At 46.9% G+C, this 21,641-nt stretch overlaps 2 protein-coding genes across 3 annotated transcripts in view; one reads left to right on the top strand and one right to left on the bottom strand.

Moving 5' to 3' along the window:
- NUP188 (nucleoporin 188) overlaps positions 1 to 16,591 on the bottom strand; it is a 59,745-nt gene extending 43,154 nt beyond the window's left edge. For both annotated transcript variants that reach the window (XM_064377276.1, XM_064377273.1), the window contains exons 1-4: positions 16,533 to 16,591; positions 11,930 to 11,984; positions 7,207 to 7,280; positions 134 to 218 (exon numbers count right to left, since the gene is read on the bottom strand). In XM_064377276.1, coding sequence (XP_064233346.1) covers positions 134 to 218; positions 7,207 to 7,280; positions 11,930 to 11,984; positions 16,533 to 16,564 — 246 coding nt within the window. In that variant the 5' untranslated portion in view covers positions 16,565 to 16,591. The remainder of the gene's footprint in view (positions 1 to 133; positions 219 to 7,206; positions 7,281 to 11,929; positions 11,985 to 16,532) is intronic.
- An 89-nt stretch (positions 16,592 to 16,680) lies between these two features.
- DOLK (dolichol kinase) lies at positions 16,681 to 18,758 on the top strand. The gene has a single exon (XM_012458008.2). The coding sequence runs from the start codon at positions 16,982 to 16,984 to the stop codon at positions 18,596 to 18,598; it is 1,617 nt and encodes a 538-aa protein (XP_012313431.1). The 5' UTR covers positions 16,681 to 16,981; the 3' UTR covers positions 18,599 to 18,758.
- The last annotated feature ends 2,883 nt before the right edge of the window (positions 18,759 to 21,641 follow it).

Here is a 21,641-nt window from a genome sequence, read left to right on the forward strand (position 1 = left end):
TATTTATGAAACACAACATGTTCAATTTAATCCTTAAAACAAAAATAAACTGAATTTTCACTATCACTAGCAATACAACCATCCACATCCACACTGAAGGTATTAAATTGAGCAAGTCCCAATTTTTACTCACCAAAAACTTGCTGATTCTTAAACCCAGTTCCTTCAATGGTGAAGCTACATCTTTACTCGCTTTCACTTTTTCAGCTGAACTTGAACTATGAAAAGAACAGTGAATCATTTCTTCATTATCAATAGTCCACTATGAGTTTAAAATAAAAATATTTTAAAATATTTTTCCTACAGACTTTTTCTGCCCTTTAGATGCCTATAAAATACACACACACATTCATCTCTATAGACATCATAACAAAGAGCTGGTTATGCCTAACAAAAAAAAACTGGTTAAATTACAGTTATAAAAATGTTGCTTGTAGATACATTGTTACATTATTTTTGATCCTTACTACTACCCTGAAAGGCCAATATTACTATTCTCCTTTTACAAATGAATTACTAACACTTAGAAAGGGTAAATAACTTACCAAAAATTCCACAGCTAATAAACAATTGCTAAAATTTAAAACCAGGTCTGTGGCATACATACATATATTATCTGTAATAGCTCTGTCCACTGAGAAGGCTTACACGGTATAACCCTCCAGTAGCAGCAAGCACACGCAGCACCCAGACCCTGTTTGTTTTTTTTGCACCCACCCCCCCGCCCCAGATCCTGTTTTTAATACCATTCTCTAATAACAGGACTCCTTGGAGAACTGGTTGATTCTAGAGCCAGGGTAAGGAAAATTCAAAATAATTTTGAAGCATCATATAGTGAAAGAAAGTACACAAAGTCTTAGAAAACCAAAGTCCTTTCAGTAGGAGACAACTTAATAGAAAAAAAGAGAAAATCAAAAAAGAAAAAAGGAAGGACACATCAAAAGGACAGAGGCCAACCCAAAAGAAAGCCCAACAGCCAAAGCTGAAACAAGGTATAAACAAAGTATAAAATAAATATAATAAATATATTTGAGTCAATACAGATATAAACTAATGAATAAATAAATGGGGTAGGAAGGGGCCGGCACAATGGCTCATGCCTATAATCCCAGCACTTTGGGAGGCCAAGGTAGGAAGGCAGCTTGAGGCCAAGAGTTTGAGACCAGCCTGGATAACAAAGGGAGACCCTCATCTCCACAAAAAGTCAAAAAAAAAAAAAATAGCTGGACATGGCTCTATTTAGTACTCACTTCCAAAAACTGTAAGAAAAGAGAAAAAAGTAACTGTACAGAGGAGAAACTTGGCAAATGCCTCCTTAACTGAGTGACCAAGATTAACATCACCATTTATTTCATGTAGACAGCATGTACTCTCTGCTATGATGTAGTAAGAAGGGTACCTCAGTCAGGTATGGTGGCTCAAGCCTGTAATCCCAACACTTTGGGAAGCCAAGGTGGGCGGATCACCTGAAGTCAGGAGTTCAAGACCAGCCTGACCAATATAGCAAAACTCTGTCTCTACTAAAAATACAAAAATTAGCCAGGTGTGGTGGCACGCGCCTGTTGTCCCAGCTACTCAGGAGGCTGAGACAGAATTGCTTGATCCCACGAGGCAGAGGTTTCAATGAGCCGAGATCACACCACTGCACTCCAGCCTGGGCAACAAGAGTGAAACACCATCTCAATAAAAAGGGTACCTCACGTCTGTATAGTCTTCCCAAAAACTCACAACCCCAGTCTAATAGTAAGAAAAACATCAGATAAACCCAAATTGGGGGCCTCCTACAAAATAACTGACCACTCCTCAAAACTGTTCAAGGTCATGAAAATCAAGGCAAGACTAAGACACTATCATAGCTAAGAGGAGACTACAGACACATGACAACTAGGTTGGATCCTGGAACAGAAAAAAAGATACTAAAGAAAACAGTAGGTTGAGGCCGGGTGTGGTGGCTCACGCCTGTAATCCAAGCACTTTGGAGGCCAAGGCGGGTGGATCACCTGAGGTCAGGAGTTCAAAACCAGCCTGATCAACATGGCGAAATCCCATCTTTAAAAAAAAAAAGAAAACAGTAGGTTGGGTATGGCGGCTCACACCTGTAATCCCAGCACTTTGGGAGGCTGAGATGGGAGGATCACTGGAGGGCAGGAGTTTGGGACCAGCCTAGGTAAAATAGTGAGACCTCGCCTCTACAAAAAAATGTTAAAACTTAGCCATGGCTGGGTGCAGTGGCTCACTCCTGTAATCTCAGCACTTTGGGAGGCCAACAAGGGATCTAGGATTTACTTCAAAGTAATTACAGGGAAAGGGTTAACAGACAGATGAGTAACAACAAAAGACAGGTAAATCACTTGAGGTCAGGAGTTTGAGACCAGCCCAGCCAATATAGTGAAACCCTGTCTCTACTAAAAATACAAAAATTAGCCAGACATAGTGGCGCACGCCTTAGTCCCAGCTACTCAGGAGGCTGAGGCAGGAGAACTACTTGAACCCGGGAGGTGGAGGCTGCAGTGAGCCGAGATTATGCCACTGCATTCCAACAGGTTTTTGTTCCAACCTGTCTCAAAAACAAAACAAAACAAAACAACTTAGCTAGGCCTGGTGGCATACACCTGAAGTCCTAGCTAGTTGGGAGACTGAGGTAGGAGAATCACTTTAGTCCAGGAGTTCAAGATTACAGTGAGTTATGGTCACACCACTGTACTTCAGATTGGGTGACAGAGCAAGATCCCTGTTTCTAAAACAAAAAGAAAGAAAAGTCTATCAGACTTCAAATCCCATGCTACTGCAAAGAGAATTTTCCTCAATGTCCATTCTGTGATGCATAATGTTGCTGGATATATTTTTTTCTTTTTTTAGAGACCCTCACATTTCACAAGAAAATCCACAACATAAAGGCTAGTATAAGAGTGAACAGTAATTTCTGAAAGAGGCAACACAGAATGATGATTAAGAACAGACACTGGGAGAGAGAGATCCAAGATGGCTGATGATTAGCAGCTCGGGCACGTACCTCCCAGTGAAAGCGCAAAGAACGAGAGGACGCCACACTTTCAGACGAATATTAGTTGCTCACGGACCACGAGATTCCCAGTGGAGGAGCTCCACGGGTCACCAGGGCGACTCTTGTGGCCGGCGTGGCGGTTTTGCTGGTGCCTTAGCACGCCAGTTCTTGGTGCAGAGTCCGGAGATTCCCGGGCAGAAAAGCACCATCAATCTTAACACCGCTCTTTTGGCCGGCTCAGTGGATTGCTCAGATTTCGGCGCAGGGAATCAACAAGTTCGACGTCAGAGACCCAGTTAGAAAGTCGGTAATTATAAAGACGACAGACGGACAAATATATAATGAAGGGAAGAAACCAGCGTAAAAAGGTAGAGAATACTCAAAATCAGAATGCCTCTCCCTCTACAGGGGATTGCAATTCCTCATCAGTAACGGAACAAGGCTTAATAGATTACACCGGTATTCCAATAACAGAAGCAGGTTTCCAAACGTGGGTGATAAGAAACTTCTGTGAATTAAAAGAACTTATTCTAACCCAATGCAAAGAAACTAAGAACCTTGAAAAAAGGTTTAATGAAATGTTAATGAGAATGGACAATTTAGAGAAGAATATAAGTGAATTGATGGAGCTGAAAAACACAACACGAGAACTTCGCGAAGCATGCACAAGTTTAAACAGTCGAATTGATCAAGCGGAAGGAAGGATATCAGAAGTCGAGGACCAGCTCAGTGAAATGAAACGAGAAGACAAAAATGCAGAAAAAAGGATGAAAAGGAATGAGCAAAGTCTCCAGGAAATATGGGACTATGTGAAAAGACCTAATTTACGTTTGATAGGTGTACCTGAATGTGATGAAGAGAATGAATCCAAGTTGGAAAATACTCTTCAGGATATCATTCAGGAAAATTTTCCCAACCTGGCAAGGCAGGGTAATATTCAACTCCAGGTAATACAGAGAACACCACAAAGATATTCTTCAAGAAGACCAACCCCAAGGCACATAATTGCCAGATTTATTAGGGTTGAAATGAAGGAGAAAATACTAAGGGCAGCTAGAGAGAAAGTTCAGGTTACCCATAAAGGGAAACCTATCAGACTTACAGCAGATCTCTCAGCAGAAACCCTACAAGCCAGAAAAGAGTGGGGACCAATATTTAACACCCTTAAAGAAAAGAACTTTCAACCCAGAATTTCCTATCCAGCCAAACTAAGCTTTATGTGCGAAGGAAAAATTAAATCTTTTGCGAACAAACAAGTACTTAGAGAGTTCACCACCACCAGGCCTGCTTTACAAGAGCTTCTGAAAGAAGCACTATACATATAAAGGAACAACCAATAACAGCCTTTCCAAAAATATATCAAAAAGCAAAGAACTTTAACACAATAAAAAATTCACATCAACTAATGGGCAAAACAGCCAGCTAGCATCAAATGCTGGTATTAAACTTACATATATTTTAATTGGATAAAAAGCCAAAACCCATCGGTATGCTGCATCCGGGCCCATCTTACATGAAACAATACACAAAGACTCAGAGAGAAGGAGGAAGATTTACCAATTGAACAGAGAGTAAAAATAAACTAATAAACAAAAAGCAGCAGATGCAATTCTCACCTCTGATAAAGTAGACTTTAAAGCAACAAAGATCAAAAGAGGCGAGGAATGACATTACATAATGGCAAAAGGATCAATGCAACAAGAAGAGCTAACGATTCTATAGATCAACGAGATAGAAAATTAACAAGGATATTCAGAACTTGAACTCAGACCCGGAACAAGTAAACTTAATAAATATTTATAGTACTCTCCACTTCAAATACACAAAACATACATTACCACCTCACACCTATTCCAAAGGTGACTATATAATTGGAAGTAAATCACTCCTCAGTAATCGCATAGCATTTCATAGGTTTAAATTAAATATTGGTTGGCTGTTTGTTTGTTATCTTCTTCCCTTACTCCTTCCTGATTACATCATTAAGTATAATTATCAGTATAAAAGAGGTTTTCAATACCCATTACTAAATTGCATTCTAGCCTGGGCAAGAAAGCAATACTCCCATTCTCTCTCCCTCTTTTTTTTTCCTTCTCCCTCCTCCCCATTCTCTCTCTCTCTTTCTCTTCCTTTTTTCTCCTTCCTATTTTCTCTCTCTCTTTCTCTAAAAAAAAAAAAAAAAAAAAAAAAAAAAGTTGTTTCAACTCCACTTAGCCAAAACCACCAAAAAAAAAAAAAAAAAAAAAAAAAGAACAGACACTGGGGCTGGGCATGGGGGCTCATGCCCGTACTCCCAGCACTTTGGGAGGTTGAGGCAGGTGGATCACCTGAGGTCAGGAATTGTAGACCAGCCTGGCCAACATGGTGAAACCCCATCTCTACTAAAAATACAAAACTTAGCCAGGCGTAATGGCAGGTGCCTGTAATCCCAGCTACTCTAGAGGCTGAGGCAGGAGAATCACTTGAACCCGGGAGGTGGAGGTTACATTGAGCTGAGATCAGGCCATTGCACTCCAGCCTGGGCAATAAGAGCAAAATTCCATCTCAAAAAAAAAGGCCAGGTGTGGTGGCTCACGCCTGTAATCTCAACTCTCTGGGAGGCTGAGACAGGCAGATCATATGAGGTGAGGAGTTCAAGATCAGCCTGGCCAACATGGTGAAACTCCGTCTCTACAAAAAATATAAAACTTAACCAGGCACCATAGCAGGTGCCTGTAATCCCAGCTACTTGGGAGGCTGAGGTGGGAGAATCGCTTGAACCTGGGAGGGAGGTGGAGACTGCAATGAGCAGAGATCATGCCACTGCATCCAGCCTAGGGGACAGAGCAAGACTCCATCTCAAAACAAACAAACAAAAAACTGACACTGGAATGAGACCACCAGGTTCAAATCCCAGTTCTACCACTTACTAGCTGTATGACCTTGGCAAGTTATTTAACCTCTTTGTGCCTCAGTTTCCCCATCTGTAAAATGGAAACAATGATATGAATACCTGAATGTGATAATATAGTGGTTATCTTTTTTAAAAGTTCATATATTTTGATACACAGTGAAGTATTCGCAGATAAAATACCAAGGTATCTAGGATTTACTTCAAAGTAATTACAGGGAAAGAGTTAACAGACAGATGAGTAACAACAAAAAGTTCACTGTTAACCTAAGAGAATGAAAATGGAAGATAAAATAAAATAAAGTCAAAAGAAGTACAAAAGTAGAAGAGAAATGAGGGTGACTTAGACTATGATGCGTAATAGAATGAGATCTGGACTAGAAATCAAGATCAAATAAGCCCAGCCCTACAAGCTGTATTCTCTTTATTTCATCACTCTATTTCATTACTCTGTTTTCCATTACCCAATAAAAAGATCAGATATTCACCCAAAGAATAAAAGCGGTAACTACCTCAAAGGGGTGTTGTGGGGATTAAATAACTTTTGATAAGTCAAGTGCTTAGAGTAATAATTGTTATATAGTAAACACTATAAAAGCATCAGCTGCTAGTATCATCATTCACTGCTATCTCCCAGGAATTAGTGCTAACACAGATGTTGTGGACCCTAAATATTAGAAAATTAATTGAATATTTAGGCCGGGTGCGGTGGCTCAAGCCTGTAATCCCAGCACTTTGGGAGGCCGAGGTGGGTGGATCACGAGGTCAAGAGATCGAGACCATCCTGGTCGACATGGTGAAACTCTGTCTCTACTAATACAAAAAATTAGCTGGGCACGGTGGCGCGTGCCTGTAATCCCAGCTACTCAGGAGGCTGAGGCAGGAGAATTGCCTGAACCCAGGAGGCGGAGGTTGCGGTGAGCCGAGATTCGCACCATTGCACTACAGCCTGGGTATCAAGAGCGAACCTCCGTCTCAAAAAAAAAAAAAAAAAAGAATATTTAATAAATCCCCATCCCCACACACAGGTCTTAATCATATTCTACAATACTGTATTTCTAGAAGGAATTTCCTTTTCTTTCAGTCAACAAAAAAACAAACAAACCCTACTCTTTCCCACTGGCAAACTAAATTGTATTATCTCTGGTATACATAACCCTACAATATCAACAAAGCATACAGGAGGATGGTTTCAGCCATGCCAGCTTCCTTAGGGAAATTACTTTTTATTTATTTATTTATTTTCTTTTTTTTCTGTTCAGTATTCAAAACAAGGGAAATTACTTTAACCAGACACATGAAATAGCCATACCTGGGAGGTTTGTAGTAAGAAAGCCCTTCTAACAATCGCCGCCAATGTTTATTCAGTTCTGCCTCAATCTGACTCTGGAACATAACAAGGCGATTATACAAATGAAGTTTTTGTTGTTGTTGTTGTTTGAGACAGAGTCTGTGGTGTGAACTCGGCTCACCGCAACTCCACCTCCTGGGTTCAAGCAATTCTCCCACCTCAGCCTCCCAATTAGCTGGGATTACAGGTGTGCACTACCACGCCTGGGTAATTATTGTATTTTTAATAGAGACGGGGTTTCTCTATGTTGGCCAGGCTGGTCTCGAGCTCTAGACCTCAGGTGATCTGCCCGCCTCAGCCTCACAAAGTGCTGGGATTACAGGTGTGAGCCACCATGCTCAGCCACAAATGCATTTTTATTAATCATCAGACTCGGCTGAACATGGTGGCTCATACCTGTAATCCCAGCACTTTGGGAGGCTGAGGCAGGTGGATCACCTGAGGTCAGGAGTTCAAAACCAGCCTGGACAACATGGAGAAACCCCCGTCTCTACTAAAAATATACTAATTAACTGGGCGTGGTGGCGCATGCTTGCAATCCCAGCTACTAGGGAGGCTAAGGAGGGAGAATTGCTTGAAACTGGGAGGCAGAGGTTGTAGTGAGCCAAGAAAATCCTTCTCAAAAAAAAAAAAAATCAGACTCCAGAATTGCACTATTACATATTCCTTTGAGTGTTTTTAATATGCATTTTCCCCCAGAGTTGAAATTATTTTGAATACGGAATTCTGTAACCTTCTTTTCTTTGCTTAACATAACGATGACTTAACCTTATTATGAAAGTCTTGATAAACATACTTTCAAGTTGCTGCATAATACTTTATCAAGTTGATAGATTTATTGACCATTCCTCTAATGTTCAATATACTTAAGCTGATTGAAATTATGTAATAATATAAATGATGTTGTGGTGAAGTTTTCTTTGCTGTTTTTTGAGACAGGGTCTTGTTCTGTCACCTAGGCTGCCAGTGATGTAATCACGGCTCACTGCAGCCTTGATCTCCTAAGCTTAAGTGATCTTCCCACCACAGCCTCCTAAGTAGCTGGAATTATTAATACAAGTATGTGCCCTGATGTCCAACTAATTTTTTAATATTTTGTAGAGATGGGGTCTCACTATGTTGCCCAAGCTGGTCTCAAACTCCTGGGCTCAAGTAATCCTCCCTTCTTGGCCTGTAAAGGTGCTGGGATTATAGGCATGAGCCCCTGCACCCAGCCACTGTGGTAAAGTTTTTTTTGAGAGGGAGTCTCACTCTGTTCCCCAGGCTGGATTGCAGCAGCGCTATCTCAACTCGCTGCAACCTCCACCCCCAGGGTTCAAATGATTCTCCTGCCTCAGCCTCCTGAGTAGCTGGGATTACAGGCGCCTGCCACTACGCCTAGCTAACCTTTTGTACTTTTAGTAGGGACAGCATTTCACCATGTTGGCCAGGCTGGTCTCTAACTCCTGATCTCAGGTGATTCGCCCGCCTTGGCCTCCCAAAGTGCAGGGATTACAGGTATGAGCCACCACACCTGGCCTGTGGTGAAGCTTTGTGTGCAAAACTTTTTCAGGAATTTTTTAAAGATACATTCCTAAAGGCTGGGTGCGGTGGCTCAAGCCTGGAATCCCAGCACTTTGGGAGGCTGAGGTGGGCGGATCATGAGGTCAAGAGATCAAGACCATACTGGCCAACATGGTGAAACCCCGCCTCTACTAAAAAAATACAAAAATTAGCTGGGCATGGTGGCGTGTGCCTGCAGTCCCAGCTACTCGGGAGGCTGAGGCAGAAGAACTGCTTGAACCCGGGAGGCGGAGGTTGCAGTGAGCCGAGACTGTGCCACTGCACTCCGGCCTGGCAGCTGGCGACAGAGTGAGACTCTGTCTCAAAAAAAAAGAAAAAATTGGGAGGCCAAGGCGAGTGGATCACGAGGTCAAGAGATCGAGACCATCCTGGTCAACATGGTGAAACCCCGTCTCTACTAAAAATACAAAAAATTAGCTGGGCGTGGTGGCGCATGCCTGTAATCCCAGCTACTCAGGAGGCTGAGGCAGGAGAATTGCCTGAATCCAGGAGGCGGAGGTTGCAGTGAGCCAAGATCGCGCCATTGCACTCCAGCCTGGGTAACAAGAGCAAAACTCCGTCTCAAAAAAAAAAAAAAAAAAAAAAAGATACATTCCTAGAAGTAGAATTATCAAATGAAGGCATATTATTAAGAAATGTTAAGGCTCGGCCGGGCGCGGTGGCTCAAGCCTGTAATCCCAGCACTTTGGGAGGCCGAGGCGGGTGGATCACGAGGTCGAGAGATCGAGACCATCCTGGTCAACATTGTGAAACCCCGTCTCTATTAATACAAAAAAATTAGCTGGGCACGGTGGTGCGTGCCTGTAATCCCAGCTACTCAGGAGGCTGAGGCAGGAGAATTGCCTGAACCCAGGAGGCGGAGGTTGCGGTGAGCCGAGATCGCGCCATTGCACTCCAGCCTGGGTAACAAGAGCGAGACTCCGTCTTAAAAAAAAAAAAAAAAAAAAAAAAGAGATGTTAAGGCTCTAAAATAAATAATATTAATTCTGTTAATGATAATAAAAATAACAATAATAAATGTCATCTTGCCAGACGCAGTGACTCACACCTGTAGTCCCAGCACTTTGGGAGGCCAGGGCAGATGAATCGCGAGGTCAGGAGAGATCGAGACCATCTTGGCTAACACGGTGAAACCCTGTCTCTACTAAAAATACAAAAAAATTAGCCAGGTGTAGTGGCATGAGCCTGTAGCCCCAGCTACTTGGGAGCCTGACACAGATGAATCGCTTGAACCTGGGAGGTGGAGGTTGCAGCGAGCTGAGATGGCACCACTGCACTCCACTCTGGGTGACAGAGCAAGACTCCGTCTCCAAAATAAAAATAAAGAAAAAGATAAATGAGTGTCATCTTAACACTTTATCTTCACAAGATCAGAACACCCAAGAATCAACATGAAGAACTGTCCTTTATTGATTATATACTTGGAAATATCCTAGAAACCAGGGTAGGCGCAGTGGCTCACATCTATAATACCAGCACTTTGGGAGGCCAAGGCGTGTGGATCGCTTGAGCCCAGGAGTTCAAGACCATCCTGGGCAACATGGTAAAACCCCATCTCTACAAAAAATACAGAAATTAATGTGGCGTGGCGGTGAGCACCTGTGGTCCCAGCTGCTCAGGAGGCTGAGGATTACTTGATCCTGGAGATTGAGGCTGCATTGAGCCAAGATTATGTCACTGTGCTCCAGCCTGGTGGACAGAGTGAGACCATGTCTCAAAAGAAAAAAAAAATCCTAGAAACCACTGCCACTCTTGAGAATCTTTCTTAGGTTGAGGTAACAGAATGGTATTTGTACCTCTGTTCTCTGCAGCCAATCAATGAACACTGGTATCTTTTCATTAAAAGGACTCAATGAAGGGCCGGGCGTGGTGGCTCACGCCTGTAATCCAAGCACTTTGGAGGCCAAGGTGGGCGGATCACCTGAGGTCGGGAGTTCAAGACCGGCCTGACCAACATGGTGAAACCCAGTCTTTAAAAAAAAAAAAAAAAAAAAAAAGGGACTCAATGAAGAACAAGGAAAGATAGATTTAGAAGCCTTCAGTTGCCAGACTATAAGACACAGTCTCATTTCAGCAGAGAAGTAAGGAATGCATAATGTTTATAAAGCTTTTGGCTTTTGTGAGCCAGCATCTCGCTCTGTCTCCCAGGCTAGAGTTCACTACAGCCTCAACCTCCCAGACTCAAGCAATCCTCCCACCTTGGCCTCCCAAGTAGCTGAGACTACAGACATGCACCACCACGCCTGGTTTGTTTTATTTTTTTTTTTTGATTTTTGGTATAGAGAGGTTCTTGCTATGTTGCCAGGGCTAGCCTTCAGTTTATGTGCTCAAGTGATCCTTCTGCCCTGGCCTCCCAAAGGGCTGGGATTACAGGCGTGAGCCGCTGCATCTGGCCATGATTATAAAGTTTTAGTAATAAAAAAAGTGTTTACGCCAGGCAGTGGCTCACGCCCACAATCCCAGCACCTTGGGAGGCCGAGGCAGGCAGATCACCTGAAGTCAGGAGTTCGAGACCAGCCTGGCCAACACAGTGAAACCCCATCTCTACTAAAAATACAAAAATTAACTGGGCATGGTGGCATGTACCTGTAATCCCAGCTCTTCGGGAGGTTGATGCAGGCAATCACTTGAACCCAGGAGGTGGAGGTTGCATTGAGCTGAGATCGTGCCACTGCATTCTGGCCTGGGTGACAGAGTCAGACTGTCTCAAAAAATAAAAAAAAATGACCAGGTACAGTGGCTCATGCCTATAATCCCAGCACTTTGGGAGGCCAAGGCAGGCAGACCACCTGAGGTCAGGAGTTGAAGACCAGCCTGGCCAACACTGTGAAACCCCATCTCTACTAAAAATACAAAAATTAGCCAGGCATGGTGACATGCGCCTGTAATCTCAGCTGCTCAGGAGGCTGCAGCAGGAGAATCACTTGAACCCAGGAGGCAGAGGTTGCAGTGAGTGGAGATTGCACCATTGCACTCCAGCCTGGGCAACAAGAGTGAAATTCCATCTCTAAATAAATAAATAAATGTGTTTACTTCCTACATTAAAGGAAAGCAAGGTTTTTTTAGTAACAAAAGCTACACAAAGAACCCAGAGAACCCACTCAAGAATACCACCACTTACCAGCTCTCTCAGAGCCGACCTCCCAAGCAGAATAGTCCACAGTTCTCTACTGCTCCTGTAAAATGAGAAATAGAGGTAACTTTGCTCTTTTTAATCATACAAACTTGTACACTGCCCCATAGCCATTATGTCTACCCTCTAAAAGCAAAAAACCTTAATATACAAAACAATTTGTTAAATTTTTGGAAAGTTATCTTGCTACATGATAATATTCTTAGAAGTTTAATGTTCAAAATAAAAATTAAGAAACTAAAATATAAGATTTTAACGTGGCAGGCGCAGTGGATCATGCCTGTAAACCCAGCACTTTGGGAGGCTGAAGTGGGTAGATCACCTGAGGTCAGCAGTTCGAGACCAGTGTGGCCAACATGGTCCGATCTCTTCTAAACATAAACCCTGTCTTGACCAGGCGCGGTGGCTCACGCCTGTAATCCCAGCACTTTGGGAGGCCGATGTGGGCAGATCACAAGGTCAAGAGATGGAGACCATCCTGGCCAACATGGTGAAACCCCATCTTTACTAAAAAATACAAAAATTCTTGGCCGGGCGCGGTGGCTTAAGCCTGTAATCCCAGCACTTTGGGAGGCCGAGGCGGGTGGATCACGAGGTCGAGAGATCGAGACCATCCTGGTCAACATTGTGAAACCCCGTCTCTATTAATACAAAAAAATTAGCTGGGCACGGTGGCGCGTGCCTGTAATCGCAGCTACTCAGGAGGCTGAGGCAGGAGAATTGCCTGAACCCAGGAGGCGGAGGTTGCGGTGAGCCGAGATCGCGCCATTGCACTCCAGCCTGGGTAACAAGAGCGAGACTCCGTCTCAAAAAAAAAAAAAAAAAAAAAAAAAAAAAAAAATTCTCTACTAAACCACATCTCTACAAAAAATACAAAAATTCTCTACTAAACCACATCTCTACAAAAAATACAAAAATTAGTCAGGCATGGTGGCGGGTGCCTGTACTCCCAGCTACTCAGTAGGCTGACACACAAGAATCACTTGAATCCAGGAGGCAGAAGTTGCAGTGAGCCAAGATCATGCCACTGCACTCCAGCCTGGATGACAATGTGACTCTCAAACCAAAAAAAAAAAAAAAAAAAAAAAAAAAAGAAATTCTCTCTAGAAATAGTTATTATTTTTAAAAAATATATTAAATGGACAGAAATTGTATTTGGTGAGATCCTAAACCATCACTTAGAATAGTAATCTGTCGTAATTAACACTACTTAGAAAGCCTATCTACAGAGAGAGAAGGGATGAAAAGGTCCTAAAATATCCTAAACATTTCCCAAAAAGAATACAAGCTATGTCTGGGCGGTGTGGCTCACACCTGCAATCCCAGCACTTTGTGAAGCCAAGGTGGTGGATCAAGAGGTCAAGAGATGGAGACGATCGTGACCAACATGGTGAAACCCCTTATCTACTAAAAATGCAAAAATCAGCTGGGCATGGTTGGCATGTGCCTGTAGTCCCAGCTATAAGGGAGGCTGAGGGAGGAGAATCACCTGAACCCAGGAGGCAGAGGTTGCAGTGAGCCAAGATTGCGCCACTGCATTCCAGCCTGGCGACAGAGCAAGACTCTATCATACACACACAAAAGAATGCAAGCTATGTTAACTATAAGGTAAAACTAAAAAACAGGCTGGGTATGGTGGCTCACACCTGTAATCCTAGCATTTTGGAAGGCCAAGGCAGAAGGATTACTTGAGCCCTGGAATTTGCGACCAGCCTGGGCAACAGAACGAAACCCTGTCTCTACAAAAAATACAAAATTAGCTAGTGTGGGCCAGATGCGATGGCTCACAACTATAATCTCAGCACTTTGGGAAGCTGAGGCAGGCGATCACTTGAGGTCAGGAATTGGAGACCAGCCTGGCCAACATGGTGAAACCCCATCTCTACTAAAAATACAAAAAATTAGCCAGGTGTGGTGGCAGGTGCCTGTAATCTCAGCTACTTGGGAGGCTGAGACAGGAGAATCATTTGAACCCAGGAGATGCAGGTTGCAGTGAGCAAAGATTGAGCCAGTGCATTCCAGCCTGGGCGACAATAGCAAGGTTCTGTCTCAAAAATAAATAAATAAATAATAAATAAAATAAAAAGTTGTCTTTCAGGATTTTCTCATCAAAAGAGGTTTAAACCCACCTAAACTTTATACATCTTTTTCCTAAGGGTTAATGTTTTAACACTAACTTCAATTCTGCTCAATCAACAGCCACCAACTCCCACATGGCACACTGGAATTATTAGTCACTTTTCTGATAACAAGACAGTATTCAGGCTGGACATGGTGGCTCACGTCTGTAATCCCAGCACTTTGGGAGACCGAGGCAGGTGGATCACCTGAGGTCAGGAGTTCAAGACCAGCCTGGCCAACATGGTGAAACCCCGTCTCTACTAAAAATACAAAAAAAAAAATGAGTCGGCTGTGGTGGCAGGTGCCTTATAATCCCAACTGTGTGGGAGGCTGAAGCATGAGAATCACTTGAACCCAGGAGGCGGACGTTGCAGCGAGTCAAGATCACACCACTGCATTCCAGCCTGGGAGATAGAGCGAGGCTCTGTCTAAAAAAAAAAAAAAAAAAAAAAAAAATTAGCCAGGTATGGTGATGCACATTTGTAGTCCCAGCTACTCCAGAGGCTGAGGCTGAGGCTGGAGAATCGCTTGAACCTGAAGGAACAGGTTGCAGTGAACTGAGATCACGCCACTGTACTCCAGCCTGGGCAACAGGAGCAAAACTCTGTCTCAAAAAAAAAAAAAAGGAAGGAACAGTACTGACAACACTGCCCCAACACTGCTGGCAGAAAACGGCAGGGCAGGGGCGGAAAAAGCAAACTGATCTTCAAGAAGTCCATTCCTTCTCCGGTGGAAATTCCAAAGAGGTCTCACTTCCAGCTAAGAGGTGAATGAAGTGGTATCAGAGAGCATGGACAATATGTGTAATAAATATTTACTGAGAGACTATACATGCTCTTCTGGGTGCTGAGAACAGAGTGGTGGCAGGGTGCGGTGGCTTACACCTATAATCTCAGGACTTTGGAAAGCCGGCAGGATCACTTGAGCTCAGACGTTTGAGACCAGCCTGGGCATCATAGCAAGACCCACATCTCAAAGAAAACATTTTAAAAAAATAGCCAGGTGTGGTGGTACACACCTGTAATCCCAGCTACTCTGGAGGCTTAGGTGGGAGGATCGCTTGAGCCCAGGAGTGAGCCATATTGCAGTGAGCCATACTGCACAACTGCATTCCAGCCTGGGCAACAGAGCAGGACCCTGCCTCAGGGAAAAAAAAATGAGATACAACAGTGAACAGCATAGCAAAAAAAGTGGGGAAAACAGCGGGGCGAGGTGGCTCACGCCTGTAATCCCAGCACTTTGGGAGGCCAAGGCGGGTAGATCACAACGTCAAGAGATCAAGACCATCCTGGCCAACATGGTCAAACCCTGTCTCTACTAAAAATACAAAAATTAGCTGGGCGTTGTGGCCTGCGCCTGTAATCCCAGCTACTCGGGGACGCTGAGGCAGGAGAATCGCTTGAACCTGGGAGGCGGAGGTTGCAGTGAGCCGAGATCGCGCCACTGCACTCCATCCAGCTTGGTAACAGCGCGAGACTCCGTCTCAACAACAAAAAAAAGTGGGAAAAACACTGCTGGCACAGGGAAGGATAAGCGATAGGGATGTTTAATTTTAAGGAGGGAGGGTGGTGGGACGCACGAAGACCTTCAAGCTGCAATGTGGAAGACGGAAGGAGGCGTGGTGCTCTGGTTATAGCACTGGAGTCACACAGACTTCAGCCTGAATCCTCTCTTTATCACTTGGCTAGCTCTGAGCTGGACTTCTGAGTCATCTGTGAAATAGAAGGCGCCTTTCGGAGTTGTGAGAATTGAATGAGATAACTCATGGGAAGCGCTCCACCAGGGTCTGGCGCTAGAAAGCACTTTGTGAGAATTGTAGTTTCGTATATAATATTTCATCTTCTTGTCCCTAAAGCCTAGTTCAGTCCCTGAAATCTCTTGGAGGATCTGGGCATGCTGGCTGATTGATTCAGTGCAAGAAAAGAACGATTCCAGGCGCGGAGAGAGGGCAGAAACCCAAGCGTGGCTCGGCGCAACGCGAAAATGAATCCTAACAAGAGCAGATCGCTGGGGACAGGCTGGGGAGCCAGCAGGGCGCACCCGACGCCGGGGCAGGACAGCGGGAGACTGCAGCGGGGACGTGGGTGGGGGGGTCCCCCAGGCGACCGCGAAGCGCCCAGTCGCGCACCTCGAGGGAGCGTCACTGCCGGACGAGGAAGCGCGGATGGGGCGCCAAGGAACGCGCCGGAGGCGAGAGGGTAGGAAGGCAAAGGTCCCTGGGTGAGGAGATGGGAGGCCGAGCGCGGAGAGAAGGGGTGAAAAGCCGGCCCCCCTCCTGAAAAAGACTCTTCAGATCCCCGCGCGCGGGGACCGTTTGGACGTAACAGCCTACCATCTCGGCGCCAGTCCACCCAGTCGGGGTTGGCCCTGCCACTGTCGCCACATCCCGCCTCCAATTCCCGCCCCGCTTCCTCTCTGCTTTGACCCCCGCGCCTCACAGCCACCCCGGTCCACTCGACCCACTCCGCACCTCACATACGGCCCACCGGCGGCCGCCGCCATCTTCGAGCGCGCGCGCGCCCTAACCCCGCCCCGAGACGCCGTGCCCACGTGACCGCTCGCCCCCGGTCCGGGCGCGTGGGCGGGGATTTCGTCACGTGACGTTGGTGCGGGGCGGTGCCAAGATGGCGAGGCCCAAAGAGGTGAGGATCCGGCAGCGGGGGCGGCTGTGGCTGTGAGGAAGGCTGTGGAGTGGCGACGTCTACGCCGTAGGTTGGAGGCTGTGGGGGGTGGCCGGGCGCCAGCTCCCAGGCCTCAGAGAGTGACCTGCCGTGGAGCTCCCTCCTCGCTGCTGGAGAACGGAGGGAGAAGGTTGCTGGCCGGGTGAAGGTGCCTCCCTCTGCTTGGCGGGGTCGAGCGGCCCGAAGTCTAGGGCGTCCCTAGTCACTGCTGCCTCCGCGAATTCCCAGGTCTAGAGACATGACCCGAGAGTGCCCATCTCCGGCCCCGGGGCCTGGGGCTCCGCTGAGTGGATCGGTGCTGGCAGAGACGGCAGTAGTATTTGCAGTGGTGCTGAGCATCCACGCAGCCGTATGGGACCGATACTCGTGGTGCGCCGTGGCCCTCGCAGTGCAGGCCTTCTACGTCCAATACAAGTGGGACCGGCTGCTACAGCAGGGGAGCGCCGTCTTTCAGTTCCGAATGTCCGCAAACAGTGGCCTACTGCCCGCCTCCATGGTCATGCCTTTGTTTGGACTAGTCATGAAAGAGCGGTGCCAGGCTGCGGGGAACCCGTTCTTCGAGCGTTTTGGCATCGTGGTCGCAGCCACTGGCATGGCAGTGGCTCTCTTCTCATCAGTGTTGGCGCTGGGCATCACTCGCCCGGTGCCAACCAACACTTGTGTCATCTTGGGCTTGGCTGGAGGTGTTATCATTTATATCATGAAGCACTCGCTGAGCGTGGGGGAGGTGATCGAAGTCCTGGAAGTCCTGCTGATCTTCGTTTATCTCAACATGATCCTGCTGTACCTGCTGCCCCGCTGCTTCACCCCTGGCGAAGCGCTGCTGGTATTGGGTGGCATTAGCTTTGTCCTCAACCAGCTGATCAAGCGCTCTCTGACACTGGTGGAAAGCCAGGGGGATCCAGTGGACTTCTTCCTGCTGGTGGTGGTAGTAGGGATGGTGCTCATGGGCATCTTCTTCAGCACTCTCTTTGTTTTCATGGACTCAGGCACCTGGGCCTCCTCTATCTTCTTCCACCTCATGACCTGTGTGCTGGGCCTTGGTGTGGTCCTACCCTGGCTGCACCGGCTCATCCGCAGGAACCCCCTGCTCTGGCTTCTTCAGTTCCTCTTCCAGACAGATACCCGGATCTATCTCCTAGCCTATTGGTCTCTGCTGGCCACCTTGGCCTGCCTGGTAGTGCTGTATCAGAATGCCAAGCGGTCATCATCTGAGTCCAAGAAGCACCAGGCCCCCACCATTGCCCGAAAGTATTTCCACCTCATTGTGGTAGCCACCTACATCCCAGGTATCATCTTTGACCGGCCACTGCTCTATGTAGCCGCCACTGTATGTCTGGCAGTCTTCATCTTCCTCGAGTATGTGCGCTACTTCCGCATCAAGCCCCTGGGTCACACTCTGCGGAGCCTCCTGTCCCTTTTTCTGGATGAACGAGACAGTGGACCACTCATTCTGACACACATCTACCTGCTCCTGGGCATGTCTCTTCCCATCTGGCTGATCCCCAGACCTTGCACACAGAAGGGTAGTCTGGGGGGAGCCAGGGCCCTCGTCCCCTATGCCGGTGTCCTGGCCGTGGGTGTGGGTGATACTGTGGCCTCCATCTTCGGTAGCACCATGGGGGAGATCCGCTGGCCTGGAACCAAAAAGACTTTTGAGGGGACCATGACATCTATATTTGCACAGATCATTTCTGTAGCTCTGATCTTAATCTTTGACAGTGGAGTGGACCTTAACTACAGTTATGCTTGGATTTTGGGATCCATCAGCACTGTGTCCCTCCTGGAAGCATACACCACACAGATAGACAATCTCCTTCTGCCTCTCTACCTCCTGATATTGCTGATGGCCTAGCTGTTACAGTGCAGCAGCAGTGACAGAGGAAACAGACGTGGGGCGGGCGAACAGTCCCCACAGCAGACAGCTACTTGGGCATGAAGAGCCAAGTTGTGAAAAGCAGATTTGATTTTTCAGTTGATTCAGATTTAAAATAAAAAAGCAGAGCTTTCCTGTTTCTAGTTTTGCTGATTTTTATTTTATTTTTATTTTTTTGAGATGGAGTTTTGCTCTTGTTGCCCAGGCTGGAGTGCAATGGCACAATCTCAGCTCACCAAAATCTCCGCCTCCCAGGTTCAAGCAATTCTCCTGCCTCAGCCTCCCGAGGAGATGGGATTACAGGCATGTGCCACCACCCCCAGCTAATTTTGTATTTTTAGTAGAGATGGGGTTTCTCCATGTTGGTCAGGCTGGTCTCCCAACTCCCGACCTCAGGTGATCCGCCCGCCTCAGCCTCCCAAAGTGCTGGGCTTATAGGCATGAGCCACCACGCCCGGCTTTCCTGATACTTAAAAAGAAAAGAGTCTTAAGGGATAGTCCAGCAACTCAGCTGAGCACACCTGAGTGTGCTGTAGAGCTCCCCTCTTTCACCCTGCAGCCTCAGAGGACGCTGGAGGTTGTAAAGTATGATGGTTGACTTTAATCTCTGGGTCAAACTAATCTGGTCAGAATCCTTGGCTGCACAGCTTCTTATTAACTGTGTGACCTTGGGTGAGTCACTTAATGAGTCTGAACCTCAATTCTCTTGCAGATGGGAGTAATGACATCCTGCACCTCTCAGGGTGTTGTGAGGGTCCAGCCTAGGGCCCACCCATGATGAGCAATCAGTAAGGGAAAGTGTCATTTTTACCAAAGACCAGTCTTCTTAGCGAAAAGCAGGGCAAACCATGGATTTACATTTGGCAACCAGAGTGACCTTTGCTTTCCTGCCTTCACTTGGAGGAGAACGCCCTGAGGGAAAGAGCAAAGGGATAGGAACTACTGAATGGAGAGGTGGGCCAACTTTGCGGGGGGAGGGGGAGGATCAGATCCTGCTTGGGCTGGATCTTGTTTAGCCAACCCCACCCTGCCTCTGGTGTCCCCACTGAGAGGTGCCTGTAGAGAAGGATGGGCTGAGCAGCACCAGGAACTTGTCAAGGGATTCTTCGTAAGACCCTTCCACGTTCTAGTCCTTCCCAAGGTAGGAAAGATCCACAGGGGCTGGGAGAGTTTCCTGAGAGGTAAATGGCTGTATGAGGGGCCCACGCTCCAGCCTTGCTCTCTGGGAGGACAGGTTCCGGGACTGCCTCATTTCCTACCCCATCCCCCAAGGCTGGCACAGGGGGCTGACAAGAAGCAGGAAGTCAGCAGATTTGGGAGTCCATCCTGCACTGTGTCCCTCCCAGAAGTGTACATACACAGATAGTGAACGGATAGACATTTTGCATCCCTAGGAAGATAGCACAGCAAGATTCCTGAGGCTGGACAAGGTTCTCCCTTTCTCCCCAAGCTTAGGAGGACGTCAGCGGAGGTGAGAACCTTAGTCCACCAGGGCCAGAGCCAGAAGCAGAGCTCCACTGAAGCTTCTGCTTGAGAATTGCTGCCGAGTCCTTTCCCTCAGAGGAGAGTATTGAAGCATTCCTCTGGGACTCAATGGAGGCACCTCCCTTTTCCCAGGCTCCCTCCTATGGCTTGCAAAAGGAGGCGGCAAAATGTTGGTGAAAGAGCACCAGCTTTACTCCTAAGCTTCCAGGGTGGCCTTAGGAAAGAGCTCTATTCTCTGGGCCTTGGTTTGTTCATGTATGTAGTTGGGGATAGGCTACGTCAGGGTCACAAACTCAAATGACTGCCAAGGCCAGTCAGGTAACGCAGTGAGTGAGAACAGGGGACCACACCGAGCTTCTAAGGCAGCTCCAGCCGGTAGCCACCATGCTAGAGTGTAGGCCCCGTGTTGTCCATTTTATGCTCATTCGGGGAAGCTTAGTAACCTGGATTGTTATGTGGAATCTTAAGATTTTTCTTAAATGCTGAGGCCCAGACAAAATGCATCTGTGGGCTGGAATAGGCCTGTGGTCCCCAGTTTGCAACCTCTGGGCCAAACCTCAGCGAAGCAGGTTTTAGATTTGGTAGTTGTTCTAAAGGTCTGAGTGCCTACCAAGCATGCCCAAACAGGAGGGGCCCCTGGAAGCCCTAGTCTGGCCCTCTTACTGGACATGGGAAGAAACAGGCCCAGAGAAAGGAAAGGCCCTGGCCTAAGACCAGAGAGCAAGTTGCTCACAGAGCCAGGACCAGAACCTGGAACTCTGGATTCCTAGCTCTGGGAATCTCTGCTCCCCAAGAAGAGAAGACAAGGCAGTGTCAAGGTTAGGAGCACGGGCTCTGCGTGAGGCTGACCCTGCTGAACAACCGGGCTTTGCGTGAGGCTGACCCTGCTGAACAACCGGGCTCTGCATGAGGCTGACCCTGCTGAACAACCGACCAGCTGTGTGATTTGGGCAGGTCATTTACCCTCTCCTTGGGTCAGCATCTTCTGTAAATACAGATGATAACAGCACTTACCTCTCCAAGTGAGGATTCCGTGAGATAAAGCCTATGAAGAGCTCAGCACAGAGCAGGGCACATAGTGAAGCCCCAGTTACTTATTAAAATCATGCAGCCAGACATGGTGGCTGACGCCTGTAATCCCAACACTTTGGGACGCCGAGGTGGGCAGATCACTTGAAATCAGGAGTTTGAGACCAGCCTGGCCAGCATGGTGAAACCCCATCTCTACTAAAAATACAAAAATTAGGCAGGAGTGGTGGCACACATCTGTAATCCCAGCTACTCAGGAGGCTGAGGCAGGAGAATCACTTGAACCTGGAGGCAGAGGTTGCAGTGAGCCGAGATCACACCACTGTACTGCGGCCTGGGCAACAGAGCAAGATTCCATCTCGAAAAAAAAAAATCAAAAATAAATAAATAGGCCGGGCGTGGTGGCTCACACCTGTAATCCACGCACTTTGCACTGTGGAGGCCAAGGCGGGCGGATCACCTGAGGTCGGGAGTTCAAGACCAGCCTGACCAACATGGTGAAACCCCA

The sequence above is a fragment of the Aotus nancymaae genome, unplaced genomic scaffold (assembly GCF_030222135.1).
Source record: "Aotus nancymaae isolate 86718 unplaced genomic scaffold, 86718_ANA_hifiasm-v0.15.2.pri h1tg000003l, whole genome shotgun sequence".
In the NCBI taxonomy this organism is placed as follows: domain Eukaryota; kingdom Metazoa; phylum Chordata; class Mammalia; order Primates; family Aotidae; genus Aotus; species Aotus nancymaae.